The sequence below is a fragment of the Scyliorhinus canicula genome, chromosome 13, assembly GCF_902713615.1.
Source record: "Scyliorhinus canicula chromosome 13, sScyCan1.1, whole genome shotgun sequence".
Lineage (NCBI taxonomy): Eukaryota > Metazoa > Chordata > Chondrichthyes > Carcharhiniformes > Scyliorhinidae > Scyliorhinus > Scyliorhinus canicula.
Window position 1 is genome coordinate 45,622,375 of NC_052158.1, and position 22,687 is coordinate 45,645,061.

At 44.8% G+C, this 22,687-nt stretch overlaps 1 protein-coding gene across 1 annotated transcript in view; it reads right to left on the reverse strand.

Moving 5' to 3' along the window:
- LOC119975587 overlaps positions 1–22,687 on the reverse strand; it is a 639,245-nt gene that overhangs the window by 98,663 nt on the left and 517,895 nt on the right. The window contains exons 3-5 of the mRNA XM_038815373.1: positions 22,250–22,406; positions 21,599–22,159; positions 538–705 (exon numbers count right to left, since the gene is read on the reverse strand). Coding sequence (XP_038671301.1) covers positions 538–705; positions 21,599–22,159; positions 22,250–22,406 — 886 coding nt within the window. The remainder of the gene's footprint in view (positions 1–537; positions 706–21,598; positions 22,160–22,249; positions 22,407–22,687) is intronic.

Consider the following 22,687-nt stretch of genomic DNA (forward strand, 5'->3'; position numbering starts at 1 on the left):
AGATGTTTGTGGCCATGTTTCAGCAGCTGTTTATCGTAAAGGGTGAGGGGGAGGAAGGGGTGAAAAAGGGGAACATTTGTACAAACTGTCTCGTTGGGGTTTGTTCCCCGAATCATTTATGTTTTGTAACCTTTTTTAAAAAAAAAGAAATTTAGGAGACTTTGAGCAGCAGATCAGGTGGAGATTTAAACTTGTCATTGTCCCATCTGAATAAATCCTCACTTATTGCAGCTGCTGTCTCAGTTCTCCTGGTAAATGTTTGACAGAGATTTCTAGTGTGGGAATAGCATTCTTCATCCTCGGAGGCTTTCAAACTGACAACATCAGTGTGGGATGTGTAGCCTCGGATGTGTTTGACAGCAGATCAAAAGGGCCACAGCATCCAAGGCAGTGATGATGGGGAGTGGTGTGGTCAGCAGATGTACAGGAGGGACACAGTAACATGGGAGAGAGAGAGAGGGACAGGAGGGAGTAACAGAAGAGAGTGGAAGAGTAACTGTTCCTGAGGGAGTGACTCTTGGACCTGTGGAATATTACTTTTACTCAGGCTGTAAACTGTTCTTGGGAGTTCCTCTGGCTGGGGAGTCGCTGTGGCTCGGAGATTGAGTCCATTGTCACCAACTCTAACAAAATAAGGTACACCTTGACAGTCCTCCACGTCAGTACTGGGTTCATCTGTTACAAGCTCTGTTAACGCGAAGCCAGCTACATGGAAGAGAAACCTTCAAGTGTGAGATTTGTGTTAACATTTTCCAGATATCTTCAAGCTTCCTGAGAAATCAGAGGAATCACAGTGGAGGAACCTTTCAACTGTGAGATGTGTGACTGCTTTGACAAAGGGTCATCTGGACTCGAAACGTTAGCTCTTTTCTCTCCCTACAGACCTGCTGAGATTTTCCAGCAATTTTTTTTTTGGTATCAGATGTGTGACTGAGTCTTATCACCTATTACCACTGCCCAGCATTCTCCCCTTTTCCCAGGCACATTTTTATTTTTCAGATCATACTCGCTGTGTGTTCCTGTTTCTGCCGCATTCTCAGACACTGCATTCCAGATCCTAACCACTTGCTGTGTGGAGATTTTTCCTCACGTCTCCATTGATTCTTTTCTGTTCCTCTGGTTCTCGATCCTTCCACCAATGGGAACAGTTTCTCCCTATCTACCCTGTTCCAGAACCATCATGTTTTTGAAACCTTGTGAATGGTGGGGGTCCTGGAAAGGGGGAAGGCCTGTACAGGGGCTTGGGGACTCTGAACAGGGAGGGCCCTCAGGGACCCAATAATGGACTGTCCTTACTTGAGGGAGTGTGGGGTAATGCTCATGACATTACCCATGGGTGGTGGACCCTCAAGCTTACTTAAGAGATTGGGGCATCCTTTCAAAATGGCACCCTGATCTCTGAGGAGCCAATCTGGTCAGTGAGTACAGATCCCTAGTGATGAAAATAATCCTGAGTGTGAGCTAAACGGGTGAGAAACTTCCCAGGGCCCCAAACGGTGACGGTGTCATTTGATAGAGGCCGGGGAACTCGCCAACAGAGCCGGCGGAAAACCCGCCACAAATGACAGTTCGAAACATTTCCGTAGATCGCAGCCTATATTTTGGATGGCTCGCTGGGGTATAGATAATTTGATGGATTGTATTCAGTCCTAACGAAGCAGACCATGGGATATCTTAATGGGATATAGATTATGTAATTAATGTGAGGAGCCAGGTCTGTCTGTAGTTCTGCCAAATACTGTTAAGTTGAACAGAAGGGTCTGATAAGACAAAGGTGTACTGGATCAGCCCTTGAGTCTTTCTCCAAAACGTCTCTACACCAAGGACAGCAAGTAAACCTGTTTTGTTAACTTTTTAAAAATTGGCATTTGAACTGTTTTGGGTTGTATAATTCGAATTAATGCCAAGTGTAGGTAGTAATTTAAAGTTTTTCATTTTATTTAAGAACTTTTTAACTGTCAATTGTAAAACTATTTATTTGATGTTAATGTGGTTAATGCTGTGTTTAAATTAAAGTTTGTTTTAACATAAAACATACCTATTGGTCAGAGTCATCACTCCTGGCGTGAAGTATCCTTTCTTCACAGTTTAACAAATTGCAAATTGTTTGGAGTTTCTCATCTGGTATCCTGACAAAAATAGGGGTCTGGTCCGGTATCCTCATAGCCCATTTGCACCCAGATCCTTCTGCTCCTGCCCACCCTTCAGAATTAGAATTCCTACAGTGCAGGAGGCCCTTCAGCCCATTGAATCTGCTCTGACCCTCTGAAAGAACACCCTACCTAGGTCCACTCTCCTGCACTATTCCCATAACCCCACCTACCTGCATACCATTGGACATTAAGGGGCAATTTAACATGGCTAATCCACTTAACTTGCACATCTTTGGAATGTGGGAGGAAACCAGAGCACTTAGAACATAGAACAGTACAACACCCTTCGGCCCTCGATGTTGTGCCGAGCCATGATCACCCTACTCAAACCCACATATCTACCCTATACCCGTAACCCAACAACCCCCCCCAACCTTACTTTTTTAGGACACTACGGGCAATTTAGCATGGCCAATCCACCTAACCCGCACATCTTTGGACTGTGGGAGGAAACCGGAGCACCCGGAGGAAACCCACGCACACACGGGGAGGACGTGCAGACTCCGCACAGACAGTGACCCAGCCGGGAATCGAACCTGGGACCCTGGAGCTGTGAAGTATTTATGCTAACCACCATGCTACCGTGCTGCCCTTCATCTATTATCTCCCTATTTCTACTCTAGTGCCATCTGTCTCCTGATACTTTGTGTACCTTGGTGTTTCTCTCTACTGTGACATCCTGCTTCCCACTCCTGCCAACTTAATTTAAACCCTCTCCAATAGTATCAGCCAATCGCTCTGTGAGGAAATTGGTCGCGGCTGTTTTTTTTTAAATTTAGAGTACCCAATTATTTTTTTTCCAATTAAGGCACAATTTAGCGTTACCAATCCACCTAGCCAGCCCATCTTTGGGTTGTGGGGGCGAAACCCTCACAAACATGGGGAGAATGTGCAAACTCCACACGGACAATGACCCAGAGCCGGGATCGAACCCGGGACCTCGGCGTCGTGAGGCAGCAATGCTAACCACTGTGCCACCGTGCTGACCTTCGCGGCTCTGTTTAAGTGTAACCCGCCCAATCTATACAGGTCCCATCTCCTCCAGAATTGATTTCAATGTTCCAGAAATCTAAAGCCCTCCACCCTGCTCTATCTCTCCAGCCACATATTCATCTGCTTTATCCTCATTTTTCTATACTCACTTGCCTCTGGTACTGGGAGTCATCCAGAGGTTTCTACTTTTGAGGTCCCACTGGATAATGTTCTACTGAGCTCCCTAAATTCTGACCACAGGATTAAATCCCACTGTCGACCTATGTTGGTGGTACCGATGTAGACCATGACCTCTAGCTGTTCATTCTTGATTCCTCAGGGTGTGGGTCAGCTGAACATAAGAACTAGGAGCAGGAATAGGCAATTTATTCTCTCAAGCCTGCTCTGCCATTCAATATGATCGTGGCTGATCTCCTCAACTCCACTTTCTTGCTCATTCTCCATAACCCTTCAACACATTGCTAGTTAAAAATCTGGATATCTCCTCCTTAAATATACTCACTGATTGGCATCCACTGCAATCTGGGGTACTGAATGTACAGACTCACAACCCTTTGAGAGAAGTAATTTCTCCTCACCTGTTTCAACTCTGCCATCCTTTATCCTTAAACTAGATTGCCTCAAAAGAGGAAGCTTCCGGTCAACATCTACTTTGTCAATACGTTTTACCATCTGATGTACCTCAATTAGATCTCCTCATTATTCTAAACTCGACAGAGGATGCGCCTAAATTACTCAATCTCTCTTCATAAGACAAACCACTCATCTCTGGAATGAATGTAGTGAACTTGCTCTGAACTACCTCCAATGTAACTACATCCCTCCTCAATTCAGGGGACCAAACTACACAGTACTCCAGTTACGGTCTCATCAATGCCTTATACAGTTGCAGCAACACTTCCCTACTTTTATACTCTACGCCAAAATTCCATTTGCCTTATTACCTGCTCTATCTGCACGCTAGTTTTCTGCGATTCATGCACGAGGACACACAGATCCCTCTGCACCAAAGCATTCTGATGTTTCTCTCCATTTAGATAATAAGTTTCCGTTTCATTTTTCTGACCAAAAAGGACAACCACACACTTATCGACGTTAAACTCCTTCTGCCAAATTTTGGTCCATTCAACTAATCTATCTATATCCATCTGAAAATTTATAATTTCCTCATTGCAATTTACTATCCCATCTAATTTACTGTCATCAGCAAATCTGGCTATCATACCTTCTGTCCCTCCATCGAAGTCATTAACATATATTGTAAATAGTTGGGGCCTGAGGACCGAGCCCTATGGCACCCCACTAGTTGCATCTTGCCAACCAGGAAAAGACTGATTAATGCCAACTCCCTGTCTTCTGTTGGTTAGCCAGTCTAATCCTATGTGATCTTAACTTGTGTGCTGTACATTATCAAATGCCTTCTGGAAGTCCACACATACAGCATCTACAGGATCCCCATCATCCACTTCACTTGTTACATCATAGAACATATAGTGCAGAAGAAGGCCATTCTGCCCATCGAGTCTGCACTGACCCACTTAAGCCCTTACTTCCACCCTATCCCCTTAATCCAATAACCCCATCTAACCTTTTTTTTGGTCACTAAAAGCAATTTATCATGGCCAGTCCACCTAACCTGCACATCTTTGGACTGTGGGAGGAAACTGGAGCACCCGGAGGAAATCCACGCACACACGGGGAGAACGTGCAGACTCCACACAAACAGTGACCCAGCGGGGAATCGAACCTGGGACCTTGGCGCTGTGAAGCACACAGTGCTATTCACTTGTGCTGCCCACAGGAGAGGTGAGGCCTATCCACTTGTGCTTGTGGAGGGTTTAAACTAATGTGGCAGGGGGATGGGAACCAATGCTGGAAGTTGGAAGGTAGTAAAACAGGGACAGAAACAAAAGGAAGTAAGGGGAAAAGTGCAAGGCAGAGAAGACATAGTCAGAAATCCATAAGGGCGACAGTACAAGGTACAGTGACTGAGGGGAGCACAGTGAATAGGCCCAGTAATAACAAAAGGAATAAAACTGGAGATGTTAAGATTCAAAACAGAGGTAAAAAAACCAACATAAGTGTACTTCACCTGAATGCTCGTAGTATTCGGAATAAAGTAAATGAGTTGGTGGCACAAATCATCGTAAATGACTATGATTTAGTGGCCATTAATGAAACATGGTTAAAGGATGGTCACGACTGGGAGTTAAATATCCGAGGGTATCAAACTATTCGGAAGGACAGAGTGGATGGTAAGGGAGGTGGTGTTGCTCTGTTATTTAAGGATGACATCCGGGCAATAGTAAGGGATGACATCGGTGCTATGGAGGATAAGGTTGAATCCATTTGGGTGGAAATCAGGAATAGTAAGGCGAAAAAGTCACTGATAGGAGTAGTCTATCGGCCACCAAATAGTAACGAGATGGTGGGGCAGGCAATAAACAAAGAAATAACTGATGCATGTAGAAATGGTACAGCAGTTATCATGGGGGATTTTAATCTACATGTCGATTGGTTTAACCAGGTCGGTCAAGGCAACCGTGAGGAGGAGTTTATAGAATGTATCCGCGATAGTTTCCTAGAACAGTATGTAATGGAACCTACGAGGGAACAAGCGGTCCTAGATCTTGTCCTGTGTAATGAGACAGGATTGATTCATGATCTCATAGTTAAGGATCCTCTCGGAAGGAGCGATCACAATATGGTGGAATTTAAAATACAGATGGAGGGTGAGAAAGTAAAATCAAATACTAGTGTTTTGTGTTTAAACAAAGGAGATTACAAGGGGATGAGAGAAGAACTAGCTAAGGTAGACTGGGAGCTAAGACTTTATGGTGGAACAGTTGAGGAACAGTGGAGAACCTTCCAAGCGATTTTTCACAGTGCTCAGCAAAGGTTTATACCAACAAAAAGGAAGGACGGAAGAAAGAGAGAAAATCGACCGTGGATATCTAAGGAAATAAGGGAGAGTATCAAATTGAAGGAAAAAGCATATAAAGTGGCAAAGATTGCTGGGAGATTAGAGGACTGGGAAATCTTTAGGGGGCAACAGAAAGCTACTAAAAAAGCTATAAAGAAGAGTAAGATAGAGTATGAGAGCAAACTTGCTCAGAATATAAAACAGACAGTAAAAGTTTTTACAAATATATAAGACAAAAAAGAGTGGCTAAGGTAAATATTGGTCCTTTAGAGGATGAGAAGGGAGTTTTAATAATGGGAACTGAGGAAATGGCTGAGGAACTGAACAGGTTTTTTGGGTCGGTCTTCACAGTGGAAGACACAAATAACATGCCAGCGACTGATAGAAATGAGGCTATGACAGGTGAGGACCTTGAGAGGATTGTTATCACTAAGGAGGGAGTGATGGGCAAGCTAATGGGGCTAAAGGTAGACAAGTCTCCTGGCCCTGATGGAATGCATCCCAGAGTGCTAAAAGAGATGGCTAGGGAAATTGCAGATGCACTAGTGATAATTTACCGAAATTCACTAGACTCTGGGGTGGTCCCGGTGGATTGGAAATTAGCAAACGTGACGCCACTGTTTAAAAAAGGAGGTAGGCAGAAAGCAGGAAATTATAGGCCAGTGAGTTTAACTTCGGTAATAGGGAAGATGCTGGAATCTATCATCAAGGAAGAAATTGCGAGGCATCTGGATAGAAATTGTCCCATTGGGCAGACGCAGCATGGGTTCGTAAAAGGCAAGTCGTGCCTAACTAATTTAGTGGAATTTTTTGAGGACATTACCAGTGCAGTAGATAACGGGGAGCCGATGGATGTGGTACATCTGGATTTCCAGAAAGCCTTTGACAAGGTGCCACACAAAAGGTTGCTGCATAAGATAAAGATGCATGGCATTAAGGGTAAAGTAGTAGCATGGATAGAGGATTGGTTAATTAATAGAAAGCAAAGAGTTGGGATAAATGGGTGTTTCTCTGGTTGGCAATCAGTAGCTAGTGGTGTCCCTCAGGAATCCGTGTTGGGCCCACAATTGTTCACAATTTACATTGATGATTTGGAGTTGGGGACCAAGGGCAATGTGTCCAAGTTTGCAGATGACACTAAGATGAGTGGTAAAGCGAAAAGTGCAGAGGATACTGGAAGTCTGCAGAGGGATTTGGATAGGTTAAGTGAATGGGCTAGGGTCTGGCAGATGGAATACAATGTTGACAAATGTGAGGTTATCCATTTTGGTAGGAATAACAGCAAACGGGATTATTATTTAAACGATAAAATATTAACGCATGCCGCTGTTCAGAGAGACTTGGGTGTGCTAGTGCATGAGTCACAGAAGGTTGGTTTACAAGTGCAACAGGTGATTAAGAAGGCAAATGGAATTTTGTCCTTCATTGCTAGAGGGATGGAGTTTAAGACTAGGGAGGTTATGTTGCAATTGTATAAGGTGTTAGTGCGGCCACACCTGGAGTATTGTGTTCAGTTTTGGTCTCCTTACTTGAGAAAGGATGTACTGGCGCTGGAGGGTGTGCAGAGGAGATTCACTAGGTTAATCCCAGAGCTGAAGGGGTTGGATTATGAGGAGAGGTTGAGTAGACTGGGACTGTACTCGTTGGAATTTAGAAGGATGAGGGGGGATCTTATAGAAACATTTAAAATTATGAAGGGAATAGATAGGATAGATGCGGGCAGGTTGTTTCCACTGGCGGGTGACAGCAGAACTAGGGGGCATAGCCTCAAAATAAGGGGAAGTAGATTTAGGACTGAGTTTAGGAGGAACTTCTTCACCCAAAGGGTTGTGAATCTATGGAATTCCTTGCCCAGTGAAGCACTTGAGGCTCCTTCATTACATGTTTTTAAGGTAAAGATAGATAGTTTTTGGAAGAATAAAGGGATTAAGGGTTATGGTGTTCGGGCCGGAAAGTGGAGCTGAGTCCACAAAAGATCAGCCATGATCTAATTGAATGGCGGAGCAGGCTCGAGGGGCCAGATGGCCTACTCCTGCTCCTAGTTCTTATGTTCTTATGTGCTATCTTCGAAGAACTTTAGCAAATTAGAGTCAAACATGATTTACTCTTCATAAAACCATGCTCTGATTGATTGTGTTTTGACTTTCTAAATGTCCTGTTATTAGTTCCTTAATAAATTGATTCTTACAATTTCACTAGGAGAGATGTTAAACTAACTAGTCTATAGTTTCCTACTTTCTGCCTCCCTCCATTTTGGAATAAGTGTCTTACATTTGCATTCATCCAATCCACTAGAATCCTTCCCCATCCAGGGAATTTGGAATATTATAACCAATGGATCCACTATCTCCACTGTCATTTAAGACCTTAGATTGTAGGCCATCAGGCCCTGGGGACTTTTCTGTCTTCAATCCCAATAGTTTGTTTTGTACTTTTTCCCTATTGATGATTTTTAAAGTTCCTCCCTTTCTATTACCTCTACATTATCTGTTACTATTGAGATGGTACTAGTGTCCTTCACCATGAAAACTAATGCATAATATTGATTTAGTGCCTCTGCCATTTCTCTGTTCCCCACTATTAACTGCCCAGTCTCAATCTCCAGGGGACAAAAATTCCCTTTTATATAATTTTAGAAGCTTTTGCTATCCTTTTTAATATTTTTGCGCATGTTTTCTTTCATAATTTACCTTTGCTCTTTTTATTACTTTTTCAGTAAACCTTTGTTGATCTTTTAAATTTCCCAATCTTCCAGCCTGCCACTGGTCTTTGCAATGTGGTATGGCTTAGTTTTTGTCTTTATGTTATCTTTAATTTCCTCGCGAAGCCATGGATATTTTTTCCCCCTCTCAAAATCTTTCTTCCTCCCTGGAATATATTTGAGTTGGGATGAATTGAATATTTTCTGCCACTACTGATCAACAGTTCTATATTTTACTCTTCCTGCCCAGTCCTCTCAGGTCAAATCTGTCCTCATGTCAACGTTTGTTTATCTCCAGAAAATTGAGTGACATCCTTAACCCCAGCATGAGGGAGACAATATTCCATCCTGGATTCATGTGTGTGGTCACACTAATGCCTGTCTGTTTCCCTAAATATCAAATGTCCAATCACTATTCTTAGTAAGTCTTTGTGCTCCCCAATCCAGCTGTGCTCTGATAGACTTGGTTCTGGTTGAATTCCCCGAGCTCCATCCTATGTAACTAAATTTCAGTGTCATTTATAACCATCAGAATAAGAACCAGATGAAAGCATAGGGACTTGAAATAGACTATCTGTAGTATTCTGAGTGTTCCACTGATGTAAGTGTGTATGTGTATGTTAGTAAAGTGAGCCAGCTCTCAGGAGTGGGTATGGGGTAGAATCAGACCATGTTGATTGGTGAAGATCCTCTTCGGGTGACAGGTATTTGACTAATACCATGGGTAATGTGTGTACTCTCCTGTCTGGGAGGACTACTATCCTGAGTATGGTGAGGGAGTGGGGGTGAGTCTCTACAGACCCGAGTTCCCTCAGCCATCATACCTCGATGTAATAACGGTGTGATAAGTTCACCGTACACTCTTCCATGATTCATTTTGAGTTCTGGGAAAGATCGTGGGTAATTATTAAATGCATTTTTGGTTGATTCAAAGTTTGGTATGAGCTGACTATTGCGTTGTTATTTGTTTGCTGTTTTATCAATCTTCTGTACAGATTTATAACTCACAATAAATGCATTTCCAAGACATTTTCCCTTTTTTTTCAGCAAGGTATGTTCCTATACACTGAAACACTCAGGAGCCTACAGTATGAGTCCTGTACACAATGTATTGATCAATGTCACTGTGGCTGGTATACTTTATCAATGGGTTTAGAATTTCCAGTTCACAGGAAACAGAATGTTTCCCTCAAAAGAAAGACTTCCAATTATCTGCATAAGTTTGTGAATGCAGCACGTCCAAAACACTTTAGCCAATTAAGTGTTATTTTTTAAAATATAGTCACTAGAAATGTGGCAGTCAATTAGTGTACAGAAAGACCCCACAAATAGCAATGTGATAATGACCAGATAATCCATTTTTGTGACATTGATTGCAGGATCCATATTGACCAGGACGTCAGCGATAACTCCCCTGCTCTTATACAATACATTCCCTGAGAGGGCAGACAGGGCCTTTTTTAAAACTCATTTGAAAGATGGTACCTCTGACAGTGGAGCGCTCCCTCAGTACTGCACTGGAGTGTCAGCCTCAGAGCTCAAGTCTCTGGAGTGAGACTTGAACCCACAACTTCAGAGACGAGAGTGCTAACTAACCCATGGCTGACAATAACTTATAATATTTCTGTTATGTTGCATTCAGTTTCTACGGGGTTAAGTCCCAAGGCTGTGTACACAATGCTTTTCTCCCTGTAAAGTGGCAGCCTAAAAGTTTGATTTGATTTAAAGTGGTAACTAGTTGGAGCTGCTGTAGGTGTCAGTGTTGTCTTTGTGTTTGGATTCCTGAAACAAAAACAGAAAGTACTGGACAATCTCAGTGGGTCTGACAGCATCTGTGGAGAGAGAAGGGGGCTAATGTTTCGAGTCTGGATGACTCTTTGTCAAAGCTGGGGAGAACTGGAAATAGAACAAAGAACAAAGAAAATTACAGCACAGGAACAGGCCCTTCGGCCCTCCCAGCCTGCGCCGATCCAGATCCCTTATCTAAACCTGTCGCCTATTTTCCAAGGATCTACTTCCCTTTGTTCCCCGCCCGTTCATATATCTGTCTAGATGCATCTTAAATGATGCTATCGTGCCCGCCTCTACCACCTCCGCTGGAAAAGCGTTCCAGGCACCCACCACTCTGCGTAAAAAACTTTCTCCGCACATCTCCCTTAAACTTTCCCCTCTCACCTTGAAATCGTGACCCCTTGTAATTGACACCCCCACTCTTGGAAAAAGCTTGTTGCTATCCAGCCTGTCCATACCTCTCATAATTTTGCATACCTCAATCAGGTCCCCCCCTCAACCTCCGTCTTTCCAATGAAAACAATCCTAATCTACACAACCTTTCTTCATAGCTAGCACCCTCCATACCAGGCAACATCCTGGTGAACCTCCTCTGCACCCTCTCTAAAGCATCCACATCCTTCTGGTAATGTGGTGACTAGAACTGCACACAGTATTCCAAATGTGGCCTAACCAAAGTCATATACAACTGTAACATGACCTGCCGACTCTTGCACTCAATACCCCATCCAATGAAGGCAAGCATGCTGTATGCCTTCTTGACCACTCTATCAACCTGCGTTGCCACCTTCAGGGTACAATGGACCTGAACTCCCAGATCTCTCTGTACATCAATTTTCCCCAGGACTCTTCCATTGACCGTATAGTCCGCTCTTGAATTAGATCTCCCAAAATACATTACCTCGCATTTGCCTGGATGGAACTCCATCTGCCATTTATCTGCCCAACTCTCCAATCTATCTATATTTTGCTGTATTCTCTGACAGTCCTCTTCGCTATCTGCAACTCCACCAATCTTAATATCATCTGCAAACTTGCTAATCAGACCACCTATACCTTCCTCCAGATCATTTATGTACATCACAAACAACAGTGGTCCGAGCACGGATCCCTGTGGAACACCACTAGTCACCTTTCTCTATTTTGAGACACTCCCTTCCACCACTACTCTCTGTCTCCTGTCGCCCAGCCAGTTCTTTATCCATCTAGCTAGTACACCCTGAACCCCATATGACTTCACTTTTTCCATCAACCTGCCATGGGAAACTTTATCAAACACCTTACTGAAGTCCATATACATGACATCTGCAGCCCTTCCCTCATTAATTAACTTTGTCACTTCCTCAAAGAATTCTATTAGGTTTGTAAGACATGACCTTCCCTGCACAAAACCATGTTGCCTATCACTGATAAGTCTATTTTCTTCCAATTGTGAATATCCCTCAGTATCTTCTCCAACAGTTTGCCTACCACTGACGTCAAGCTCACAGGTCGATAATTCCCTGGATTATCCCTGCTACCCTTCTTAAACAAAGGGACAACATTAGCAATTCTCCAGTCCTCCGGGACCTCACCCGTGCTCAAGTATGCTGGCCCCAGTTAAGGCCCCAGCTATTTCGTCCCTCGCTTCCCTCAGTAACCTGGGATAGATCCCATCTGGACCTGGGGACTTGTCCACCTTAATGACTTTAAGCATACCCAAAACTTCCCCCTTCCTTATGCCGACTTGACCTAGAGTATTTAAACATCCATCCCCAGCCTCAACATCCGTCATGTCCCTCTCCTTGGTGAATACCGTTGCAAAGTACTCACTAAGAATCTCACCCATTTCCTCTGACTCCACGCATAAATTCCCTCTTTTGTCTTTGAGTGGGCCAACCCTTTCTCTAGTTACCCTCTTGCTCCTTATATACGAATAAAAGGCTTTGGGATTTTCCTTAACCCTGTTAGCCAAAGATATTTCATGACCCCGTTTAGCCCTCTTTATTGCGTCTTTGAGATTTGTCCTACTTTCCCAATATCAGTTTTAAGTTGCCTAGATCTTATGTATGCTTCCTTTTTCATCTTAGCTAGTTTCACAATTCCACCGTCATCCATGGTACCCTAATCGTGCCATTTCTATCCCTCATTTTCACAGGGACATGTCTGTCCTGCACTCTAATCAACCTTTCCTTAAAAGACTCCCACATTTCAAATGTGGATTTACCCTGAAACAGCTACTTCCAATCCACATTCCCTAGCTCCTGCCGAATTTTGTTATACTTGGCCTTTCCCCAATTCAGCACTCTTCCTTTAGGACCACTCTCGCCTTTGTCCATGAGTATTCTAAAACTTACGGAATTGTGATCGCTATTCCCAAAGTAATCACCGACTGTAGCCCTGCCAGTCTTTTTCCCACCCTTCTGTGCAGCAGAGCCAGCCACGGTGCCATGAGCCTGGCTACTACTGCCTTCCCCTGGTGAGTCATCTCCCCCAACAATATCCAAAACGGTATACCTGTTTTGGAAGGAGATGACCGCAGGGGACACCAGCACTGCCTTCCTGCTCTTTCTCTGCCTTTTGGTCACCCATTCCCTGTCTCCCTCACCAATCCTAATCTGCGGTGTGACCAACTCACTGAACATGCTATCAACGACCTCCTCAGCATCGCGGATGCTCCAAAGTGAATCCATCCGCAGCTCCAGAGCCGTCATGCGGTCTAACAGGAGCTGCAGCTGGACACACTTCCCGCACATGAAGGAGTCAGGGGCATCGGCCACGTCCTTGAACTCCCACATTGAGCACGAGGAGCATAACACGGGTCTGGGATTTCCTGCCATTTTTACACTTTACCTTAACTGAGTACAAATATATCAAATAATGAATAAGTGAAAGGAATAAAGATTTTACTTACCAATCACAATACTTACCAACACAAGAAGAGTTGAATTTCCCCCAGCTACTGCTGATAGGGTCAGATTTATAGTTGTGGGGCGGGGGGTTGCGCGTGGAACAGTAGAGCTGGATAGGGAGCCGGCGATAGGTGGAGATTGACAAAGATGTGGGCAGAAAGACAAATGTAAACTGAGGGGCAGCACGGTAGCATTGTGGATGGGGCAGCACGGTAGCATTGTGGATAGCACAATTGCTTCACAGCTCCAGGGTTCCAGGTTCGATTCCGGCTTGGGTCACTGTCTGTGCGGAGTCTGCACATCCTCCCCGTGTGTGCGTGGGTTTCCTCCGGGTGCTCCGGTTTCCTCCCACAGTCCAAAGATGTGCAGGTTAGGTGGATTGACCATGATAAATTGACCTTAAGTGTCCCAAATTGCCCTTAGTTTTGAGTGGGGTTACTGGGTTATGGGGATAGGGTGGAGGTGTTGACCTTGGATAGGGTGCTCTTTCCAAGAGCCGGTGCAGACTCGATGAGCCGAATGGCCTCCTTCTGCACTGTAAATTCTATGATAAAGCGAAGAAGGGTGCTGATAGTGGCACATTAAGCGATCACAATTTTTAAAATGGTAACAAAAAGGTAAGCAGTGTGTCAAAGGACAACCTGGGACAAGATGGAACAGATGGCCCCAGTGGGGTGGGGAAGAGAGGATAAAGGTGAGAGAAAAACGGATGGACAGAAGAAATGAAAATTAATTGATAGAAATCAAAATGGAATGAAGGTGGAGGAGAAAGTTCACAATCTGAAGTTGTTCAAGTCCGGAAGGCTGTAACATGCCGAATTGGAAGATGAAGTGCTGTTTCTCCAGTTTGCACTGGAACATTGTAGCAGGCCAAGGGCAAACATGTGGACATGAGAGCAGGGCGGTGAGTTGAAATGGCAAGCAACAGGAAGATCTGCTTGCAGGTGGACAGAAAGAATCTGCGTTTAGTTTCCCAAATGTAGAGTGGGCGGCAGTGGGAGCAGCAAATGCATTCGACCAGATTAAAGGAGGTTCCTGTGAAGTGCCGCCTCATCTAAAAAGTGTTTCGGCCCGTTGTTGGTGAGCAGGGAGGAGGTAATGGGGTACGTGTGACTACATTACCCATGCTGCATGTGGACCCAGGACCTGCGCAGTGAGTAGTGACAGTATGGAATTTGATCGAGCTGGCTCTCAGTGCCTGATGGGAGTTGTAGTTCTGCCGCGCCCAGCGGTTGGCGGCCAGCATTCGGGAGTGGAATGTGAGGAAGCGCGAGCCCGAGCGGCTGAATCGAATTGAAAAGCAGAGATTGACCCTTAGGAGGAACCAGAGCGATGGCGGTGGGAAGATTCACCATTGCAGCAGATTCTCTGCATGCAACTGAAGAGAAAAAAGTGCCACAAGTTATAGCAGTCCCACTGACTGGACAACACAGAAAAGTTGCAGGAGGAGGATAATGTGGTCGGGCATGTCAAAAGCTGCAGAGAGGTTGCTTCTCTCTCCACACACATTGCCTGACCTGATCATTCCCAGCATATTCTGAATCTCTATCACATTTCCAACATTCACAGTATTTTACCCATTTAATTCCAATAGCTGGCTGTGTGCACTTTAGGGAAGTGGAGACTATGGGCTGATTTGATGGATCTTTGAAAATAACAGGTTTGTCTTCATGGCTTCATGTGGACAAATTATTTCAATTGGAGAGGTTAGGGAGGACCAAAGGTCATATTTACAATATTTGCGCAAGGGCAAAACTATAGATCCATCAATCACAGCCCAACAAGACATTTTATTTTAAAAAATCAAACAGTAACACTGTAAGGAATGGGTTTTTTCTGTTCACTGTAAGGATACTTGGCAGCCTTCGATGGCCAGGATGTTTACTGGAACATAAAGTTCAAACTCGGGCATTCTCATGCCACACTATGCTTGTTTAATATTTCATTTATACAACTATTTGCAACATCTTGCTGACTTTCTCAACTGCTTATCTATTAGACTTATTTACTTCACTGTATAAATGTCAGGCCCTTTTGCTCGTTTGTTGGACTTTGCCTCAGACTAGAGCCAGGCACCGAATCTCAAAGCCGTGGTCAACCCAGGGGTCCCCGACGAAGAGAAGGGCGTGAGATTCTTGTTTTATATCCTTACTTTATATTCTTATTTACATTATTTTTGCTAATAAAGTACAGTAGATTAACTTATGTCATTCTCTTTATTATTGTGCCTGAATCATAAAGAACCCTTGGAGTAATCCAAGACAAACACTATGGTTCTTTTTTGGATGAATAGAATTGAAAAGCAGGTAAGTAATGTTGAATTTGTCTAGCACCTGTTTAGACCACACTTGGAGAGCTGTGCACAGTTCAGATCAACATACTGAAAAAAGACAGAAAGGAACTGGAGAAGGTGCAAAAAACATTAATAAGGACGATATTGAGAATTGAGAGATTGTAACTATCAGGAAAGACTGAACAGGCAGACACACTTTTCCCTAAATGTTGAATTATAAAATTAAGAATTAGGGGCTAAATGCAGGGAAGATGTTTCCACTTGAGTTGGGGAGTCGAAAACTAGGGGCCAGAAATATAAGATAGTAAATAATAATAATCTTTGTTGTCAAAATAGGCATACATTAACACTGCAATGAAGTTACTGTGAAAAGCCCCTAGTCGCCACATTCCAGTGGCTGTTCAGGTACACAGGGAGAATTCAGAATGTCCAATTCACCGAACAGCATGTCTTTCGGGACTTGTGGGTGGAAACCGGAGCACCCGGAGGGAACCCACGCAGACACAGGGAGAACGTGCAGACTCCACACACAGTGACCCAAGTCGAGAATCGAACCGAGGACTCTGGAGCTGTGAAGCAACAGTGCTACCCGCTGTGCTACCTTGCTGCCCTCATTCACAGGAAATAAGTCCAAAGAGGAATTCCAGAGAAACCTTTTACATAATAGAACAATGAAACTGTGGGGCTTGCTCCCACAAGGAATGGCTGAGGCAAATAGTTTTGATGTATTTGATGGGAAGCCAGGTAAATAGATGAGGGACAAAGGAATAGAAGGATCTCCTGTTAGGGTGAGATAAAATAGGTTGGGAGAAAGATCATGTGGAGCATAAGCACTGGTAGAAAGCAGATAGGCAGAATGGCTTGTTTGCTGATGGGGTGAGTAATAGGCTGCATTTGTTGCATGTGTTTACTCCATTGCCACATTGCCACTGACAGATTAGTTAGCTGCCAGGAACAAAGATGGGGCTGCTCAAATAATCACAGCTGTGTTTTAGGTAGCATTGTTTAAATTCCAATTGAAGCAGATTGGCCAGAGCGCCTGTCACTGATGGAGAGGGGCCCAGATTTCCAGCTGGGAGCCACAGTTAGACTCAAGCCTGGGGCAGTGAGTTTGGTCTGAGTGGGAGTCAGGTATTTGTTTATCAGAGATGGCACTTTGTGGATGTAAGAGAGATTGTTCAGCACAAAAAATTTATATTGTTCCAAACTGTGAAAATGCCTCTTAAAACCTCAAGTTTCTCACCTGTGCCCTGGCTACAACTTTAATGTGACAAGAATTGTGACAAAATCATTCACATTACCTTTTGTTGCTGCTTCTTTCAGTCTGATGTGTTGTACAGCAGCTCTCATTCCACTCAGCTTGTCTACCTCCAGCAGTTCCAGTATCTGTTACTCAGTACAGCATTTAGCTCCTGTAAAATGTCCACTTCTTCCTTCAGATTGTTTCCAATCAAATCAACCCCAGATGCTGTAATTCAGACTTTCTTTTTTGACATTTTGTTTTGACTGCAAGCAACAAAAAGGACAGTTTCTAGAAGCAGGGGTTGCCTCCTGTGAGTTGGAACTTGCCACCTCTATAGGTGTTTAGTTATTTCCCTTCCCACGTCGAAGGCAGACTTTCATCTGATCCCAAAGTAAGGTTTTTCCTGGAATAGGTCACTACCCTGTCACCAGAGGCCACTCCACACTAAGCATGTCTGACCAGGAGTCTCTCCTACTCTTACCACCAGCCACTGGTGTTGGAAGGATTTTCCAGGTAGATGCTCAACCTGTTTGGCCCCATTATGAATGCACCTTCTTTGGCCACCAAATCCTGGGGTGGGATTTGAACCCAGAACTTGTATCTCAGAGGCACACTGCACCACAAGGTCACCTCAATCAGTGCTTTGTAGGATGGGTCTGTCATTATTGACTTTACAGTTCCCCAAAGACCACGGGCATGAGCTGCCTCTCACTTTTACGTCTCATTTTAAAAGTAGTAAATGTCACACCGTCAAACTGTTCTGGACAATAAATATGTTTCTCAATATGCAAGATTTTAGACAGAAACAGCAAAAAAGTGTCAGAAACAATTGGGACTAAATAAACATTCCAGAGAATCAGGAAGATGGTGAATGTGTGCAGTGCTGTCACTGACACAGGTGCCGAGGTTACCGGCAGGCTGTGCGCAGCGGTGTGACACCATTGGATTTCTGGGCAATCGCAGACCCGTGCGTCTGTGCGGACGGGTATAGGTGACCAGCTTATATTGGCAAGAGACAGCGTGAGAGAAAACAGATAGGGAGAAAGCTCTTGTGGAGCAGAAGCAAATAGAAAGTAGATGGGCCGAATGATTTGTTTCCGACCTTTAAAAAATCAAATCAAAAAATGCTGGAAATATTCAATATTCCGCTTCCTCCCTCACCAGTGATGGTCCTATGCTGCCCCCTCCCACACACCATCCCTGCCGATCAAATGTCCTTTTATTTTATTACCTCACCGTTGGTCACTGTGGAGTCAATCTCCGAGTCATTGTCACCTCCCAAGCAAGAGGAACTCCCGAAGCACAGTTTCTGCCCTGGGCAGAGAGTCATAGTGTTACTCTGCTATTCCCAGAGCCACTCCCTAAGTAACAGCTGTAATGTTGTCTGCTTCATAAGGATGGCTTGGATGCGTAGTGTGCAACAAAGAACATCATGCTATGTTGTTTAACAAAGCTAATCTATTAACACTACTTATAACTAGATTCAAACGTCTTCCTAAGTTCAAAGGTTGCTAATTAAACTATGCTATAACTATATCTACAGATCTCCTGAACACACGACTACTCTCTCTCACGCCTAAACATCTTCTCCCAGAATTAAGGATGTCACCCGATCTGTGGGCGGCACGGTAGCACAGTGGTTGCTCACAGCTCCAGGGTCCCAGGTTCGATTCCCGGCTTGGGTCACTGCCTGCACGTTCTCCCAGTGTCTGTGTGGGTTTCCTCCCACAGTCCAAAGGTGTGCAGGTTAAGTGGATTGGACCCAAAAAAAGTTAGTTTGGGTTACTGGGATAGGGTGGAGGCGTAGGCTTAAGTCGGGTGCTCTTTCCAAGGAGCGGTGAGGATTCGATGGGCTGAATGGCCTCCTCCTGCAATGTGAATTCTATGATCGACATCAGTGTTTTTCAAACTTTTTTTCCGGGGACCCATTTTTACCAACCGGCCAACCTTCGGGACCCAACCCGGCCAAACTTCGCGGCCCATGCTGGCCGACCTTTGTGACCCACGCCGGCCGACCTTCGCAGCTCACGCCGACCGACCTTTGCGGCCCATGCCAGCCGACCGTTGCGGCCTACGCCGGCTGACCTGCGCAGTCCAGCATTTCCTCTTACTTTGTTTGCTGCTGACAAAAATGGAGGAACTGGTTTTGGGTCCCTTTGGCCCTCGTACACGCTCCTCCAATGGAACCTGGTGGATGAAGGTGAAGTCTTCCGGTGTCGGAAAGTATGGAGTCTCCATCTGTCCATTTTATCAAATAAAACCCCCCTGAACTTGTAAAAAATAATAAAAATAAAATGAATCAAAAAATAAAATAAATGAAAATAAAATGAATAAAATAAATGAACAAAAGAAAATGAATGAAACCCACCTCCCGAACTTGTAATAAAAAAACCGCAACGGTTTAAAGAAAAAGCGGCCGCACTGCACATGCGTGCCCGATCACCGGCGCGCACCGATGATATGGCACGCATGCGCTGTACAACCACATTTGTTTTACATGTTCGTGGCCATTTTGAAGGCCGCTTGCAGCCGGCGTTATTAAAAGCCGGCTGTTGCGTGGGGATTATCCGCGATCGGGAGCGCACAACGGACAGTTCCGCGACCCTCCCGGTACCCGCCCGCCACCCAACCGTGGGTCGTGCCCCGAGTTTGACAATGCCTGATCTACGTGACTGCTCTTGAGCATCATCTGGTGGTTAGATGTATTTACATGAAATTGTTGACCCTTCATTTACCATACAATATCCATATTGTCACAACAGTCAGTCCCCAAGTCACAGTGTTACTCCCAAAGTCACAATGTTACTACCCGAGTAACATTCACTTCCCAAGTACTGGTTCATTCGCCTCTTCCAATCTCTTTTGTGCTTCTATTTCCCATCACCCTCTCGCCTCTCGCTGCCTTGGATGCTGTGGGACATCCTCTTCTGATCTGCTGTTAAACACATCCGAGGCTACACATCCCTCACTGATGCTGACACTTTGAAAACCTCCAAGGATGAAGAATGCTATTCCTACACGAGAAATCTCTGTCAAACATTTACCAGGAAAGGAGCAGTTTGTTTTATCGATGGTATTGTGTGATATCTACACTCATTCAGTGGATCAAGATTCTTATGAATTTCATCCCACAAGATCCACATTAATGTTCAGGCAGTCTGGCTATCCTGTGGGCAATCAGGTGTGGAAGTGCCCCTTATGCTGCGTGAGAAGATCCAGCTCAGAGACCTGTTTACTCGGTGCTTTGTGCTGAGCTGTTTGACTGGAGCAAACCCAACCCAGGAAAAGGGGCCTGGAAGTTGGAGTTGGGCTTCCGTTCCAAGGTTGTGGAGTATCCTGGGTGTCGGGCCGAGTGACCCTGGAATGAGTAAGGAGAATTGCTGGGTGAGGAGCCAGGTAGAAGGCCCGTCCTCAAGAACTGGCACTGTATTGAAGTTTGAAAAACAGAGAAACACAAAACAGCTGTCACCCCTCACATTTCACATCCCATCAATGCCAACCGATGCCCGTGCTGCATAGCTCCTCATACCCGCTACATCTTATGCCCCCCAACCATAACCCCTCCATATTGTCCATGCCAACTTAGGCATCCAACCACTCCATTGGCTCCTCATACCCTTCATACGAACCTCTTTCCCCCACCCAGTCCACATGGCCCTATATAGCCTCTGTACCAACTATGTGCTAATTCAAACTAGCTCATACTGCCCATCCACCACCCATTGCCCTTACGCAACTACCAGCTCACCCAGTATCCACAATGGACAGACTTCAGAACCCACGCTGAGGGTAAATAAAATGCAGTTCCTAGTGTCTGTTGCAGACCTTTTTTTAACCATTTATTTTTTTAAAAACCTGTAGTACATTTACATTCCTTAGAACAAACATTTCACTCAATTGCATCATCCTGTCTAAAAAAAAGCATTGAAATTCATAACCACGGAGCTGTCAATCAAAATACGATATGGCAGGCACCCTACAATAATAATGGAAGGTTGTGAAATACATCATGCAACATTAATCCATTCAATCCCTGAAACTCCAGTTTTAATACACACCATTTCTACTTTCAGTCATCTCAAAGGGCAGCTTAACTCCCACGAAAGATCTCTGGGCACCATATTCTCTACAAAGGGGGACCCTATCTATCTCAACAATCACAAGTTCAGTCCTGTTCCTACTGAGTTCTAATTTGCACACCCTGAGTTTCAGACGCCTTTCAAGCAAAACCAACAAGTGGAGGCAGCTGCTAATTTCTATGGATAGTTGTCTCTGTGTAACATACAAATGCAAACCAGACCAATCATGATCCAACGGATTCAGGTATCTTCCACCATTGTCCTCATGATGGAGAGGCTCTCAGTAATGGCAAAAATCCAGACAGAAAAATATCCCTCAGGAGGGTGGAGAATGCGGTCGAGGAGGAAAGAAGGCAATGTTGGAGGGATGGACCCTAATGCCTTCTGTGGCCTCCCCAGTCCTTGTGATGTGAACTATCTTGTCGCAGAGACATATCCAGCAGCAGTTGTCTCTGGACTGGGCTGCTGCTGACTAGAAGATGCAGGCGCTACAATCCGAGACACAATCTGCCTAATTTCATTTGACGTTTCATTGCTTCATTGCAGAAGCTGACAAAAAAAACTCATTCTGCTGCTGAAGAACCTCATTGTTTCTTTGCTGATTCTGGCTAACATCCTTCTTAAATTCAGTCAACGTTTGCTGAAGCAAGTTAGAAGTGGCCTGATAACTTTGAACCTGTTCCTGATGTAAGCATTTAAAAGGTTTCAGATCATCTTCGTTTTCTTCACCAGCAACATGGGCCTGGTGTTGTCCGTGTGCTCGTGAAGACGGCGGAGATTCTGCTCCCAGAGCCGCAGGTTCCTCATCTACGGAAAATTGGGACTGCCCTCGCTCCACCACAGCAGCCAGATCATCACAGGCCTCCTCCTTCACACAAGCCACAATATTTAACTTGAACTCACCAACACCACCCCCCAAATCAGACATCTTACCCTCCTGACACTCCTCTCCCTCCTCCACTGCAGCTGCCATGCCACATTGCTGTGAGGTATTCACCACAGTCCCTTCCTCATCAGCCCTTTCAGGAATCTCGGACATTGCTGCCGACTCTCCTCCATCACCATCTGATGTGTCCATGGGTAGCTGTGTATCTGTCAGAGGACGAAATTCACAATTATTATCTTTTGTCACATCAATTAACTCTCCTCCTGATGGTTTAAACACTCAGCTGCTGACATCACCTTCACTCATCCCCATATCTGATCCACCATTGGTTATCGTGGGGTTGGAGTGGCCAAACAGCTTCCTCGTGAACTCCTCCTGTTCCATCAGTTCCTTAATGTACGGAACCCGCCCTCCAGTCAACCAGCGCCCCTGGGTGTTACGGGCCAACTTTCCCTAAAGGAAGAAATGAAAATTAAAAATGATCCATTATCCACACTTTGCTGTGCTCTCTTGTGATAGTTTTCAGCCTGCACCCAGGGAGACATGTGATTGGAGATCAATCTGAGCGGCACAGTAGCACAATGGATTAGCACCGTTGCTTCACAGCGCCAGGGACCCAGGTTTGATCCCCGCTTGAGTCACTCTGTGAGGAGTCTGCACCTTCTCCGTGACTGCGTGAGTTTCCTCCGGGTGCTCCGGTTTCCTCCCACAATTCCCGAAAGACATGCTGTTAG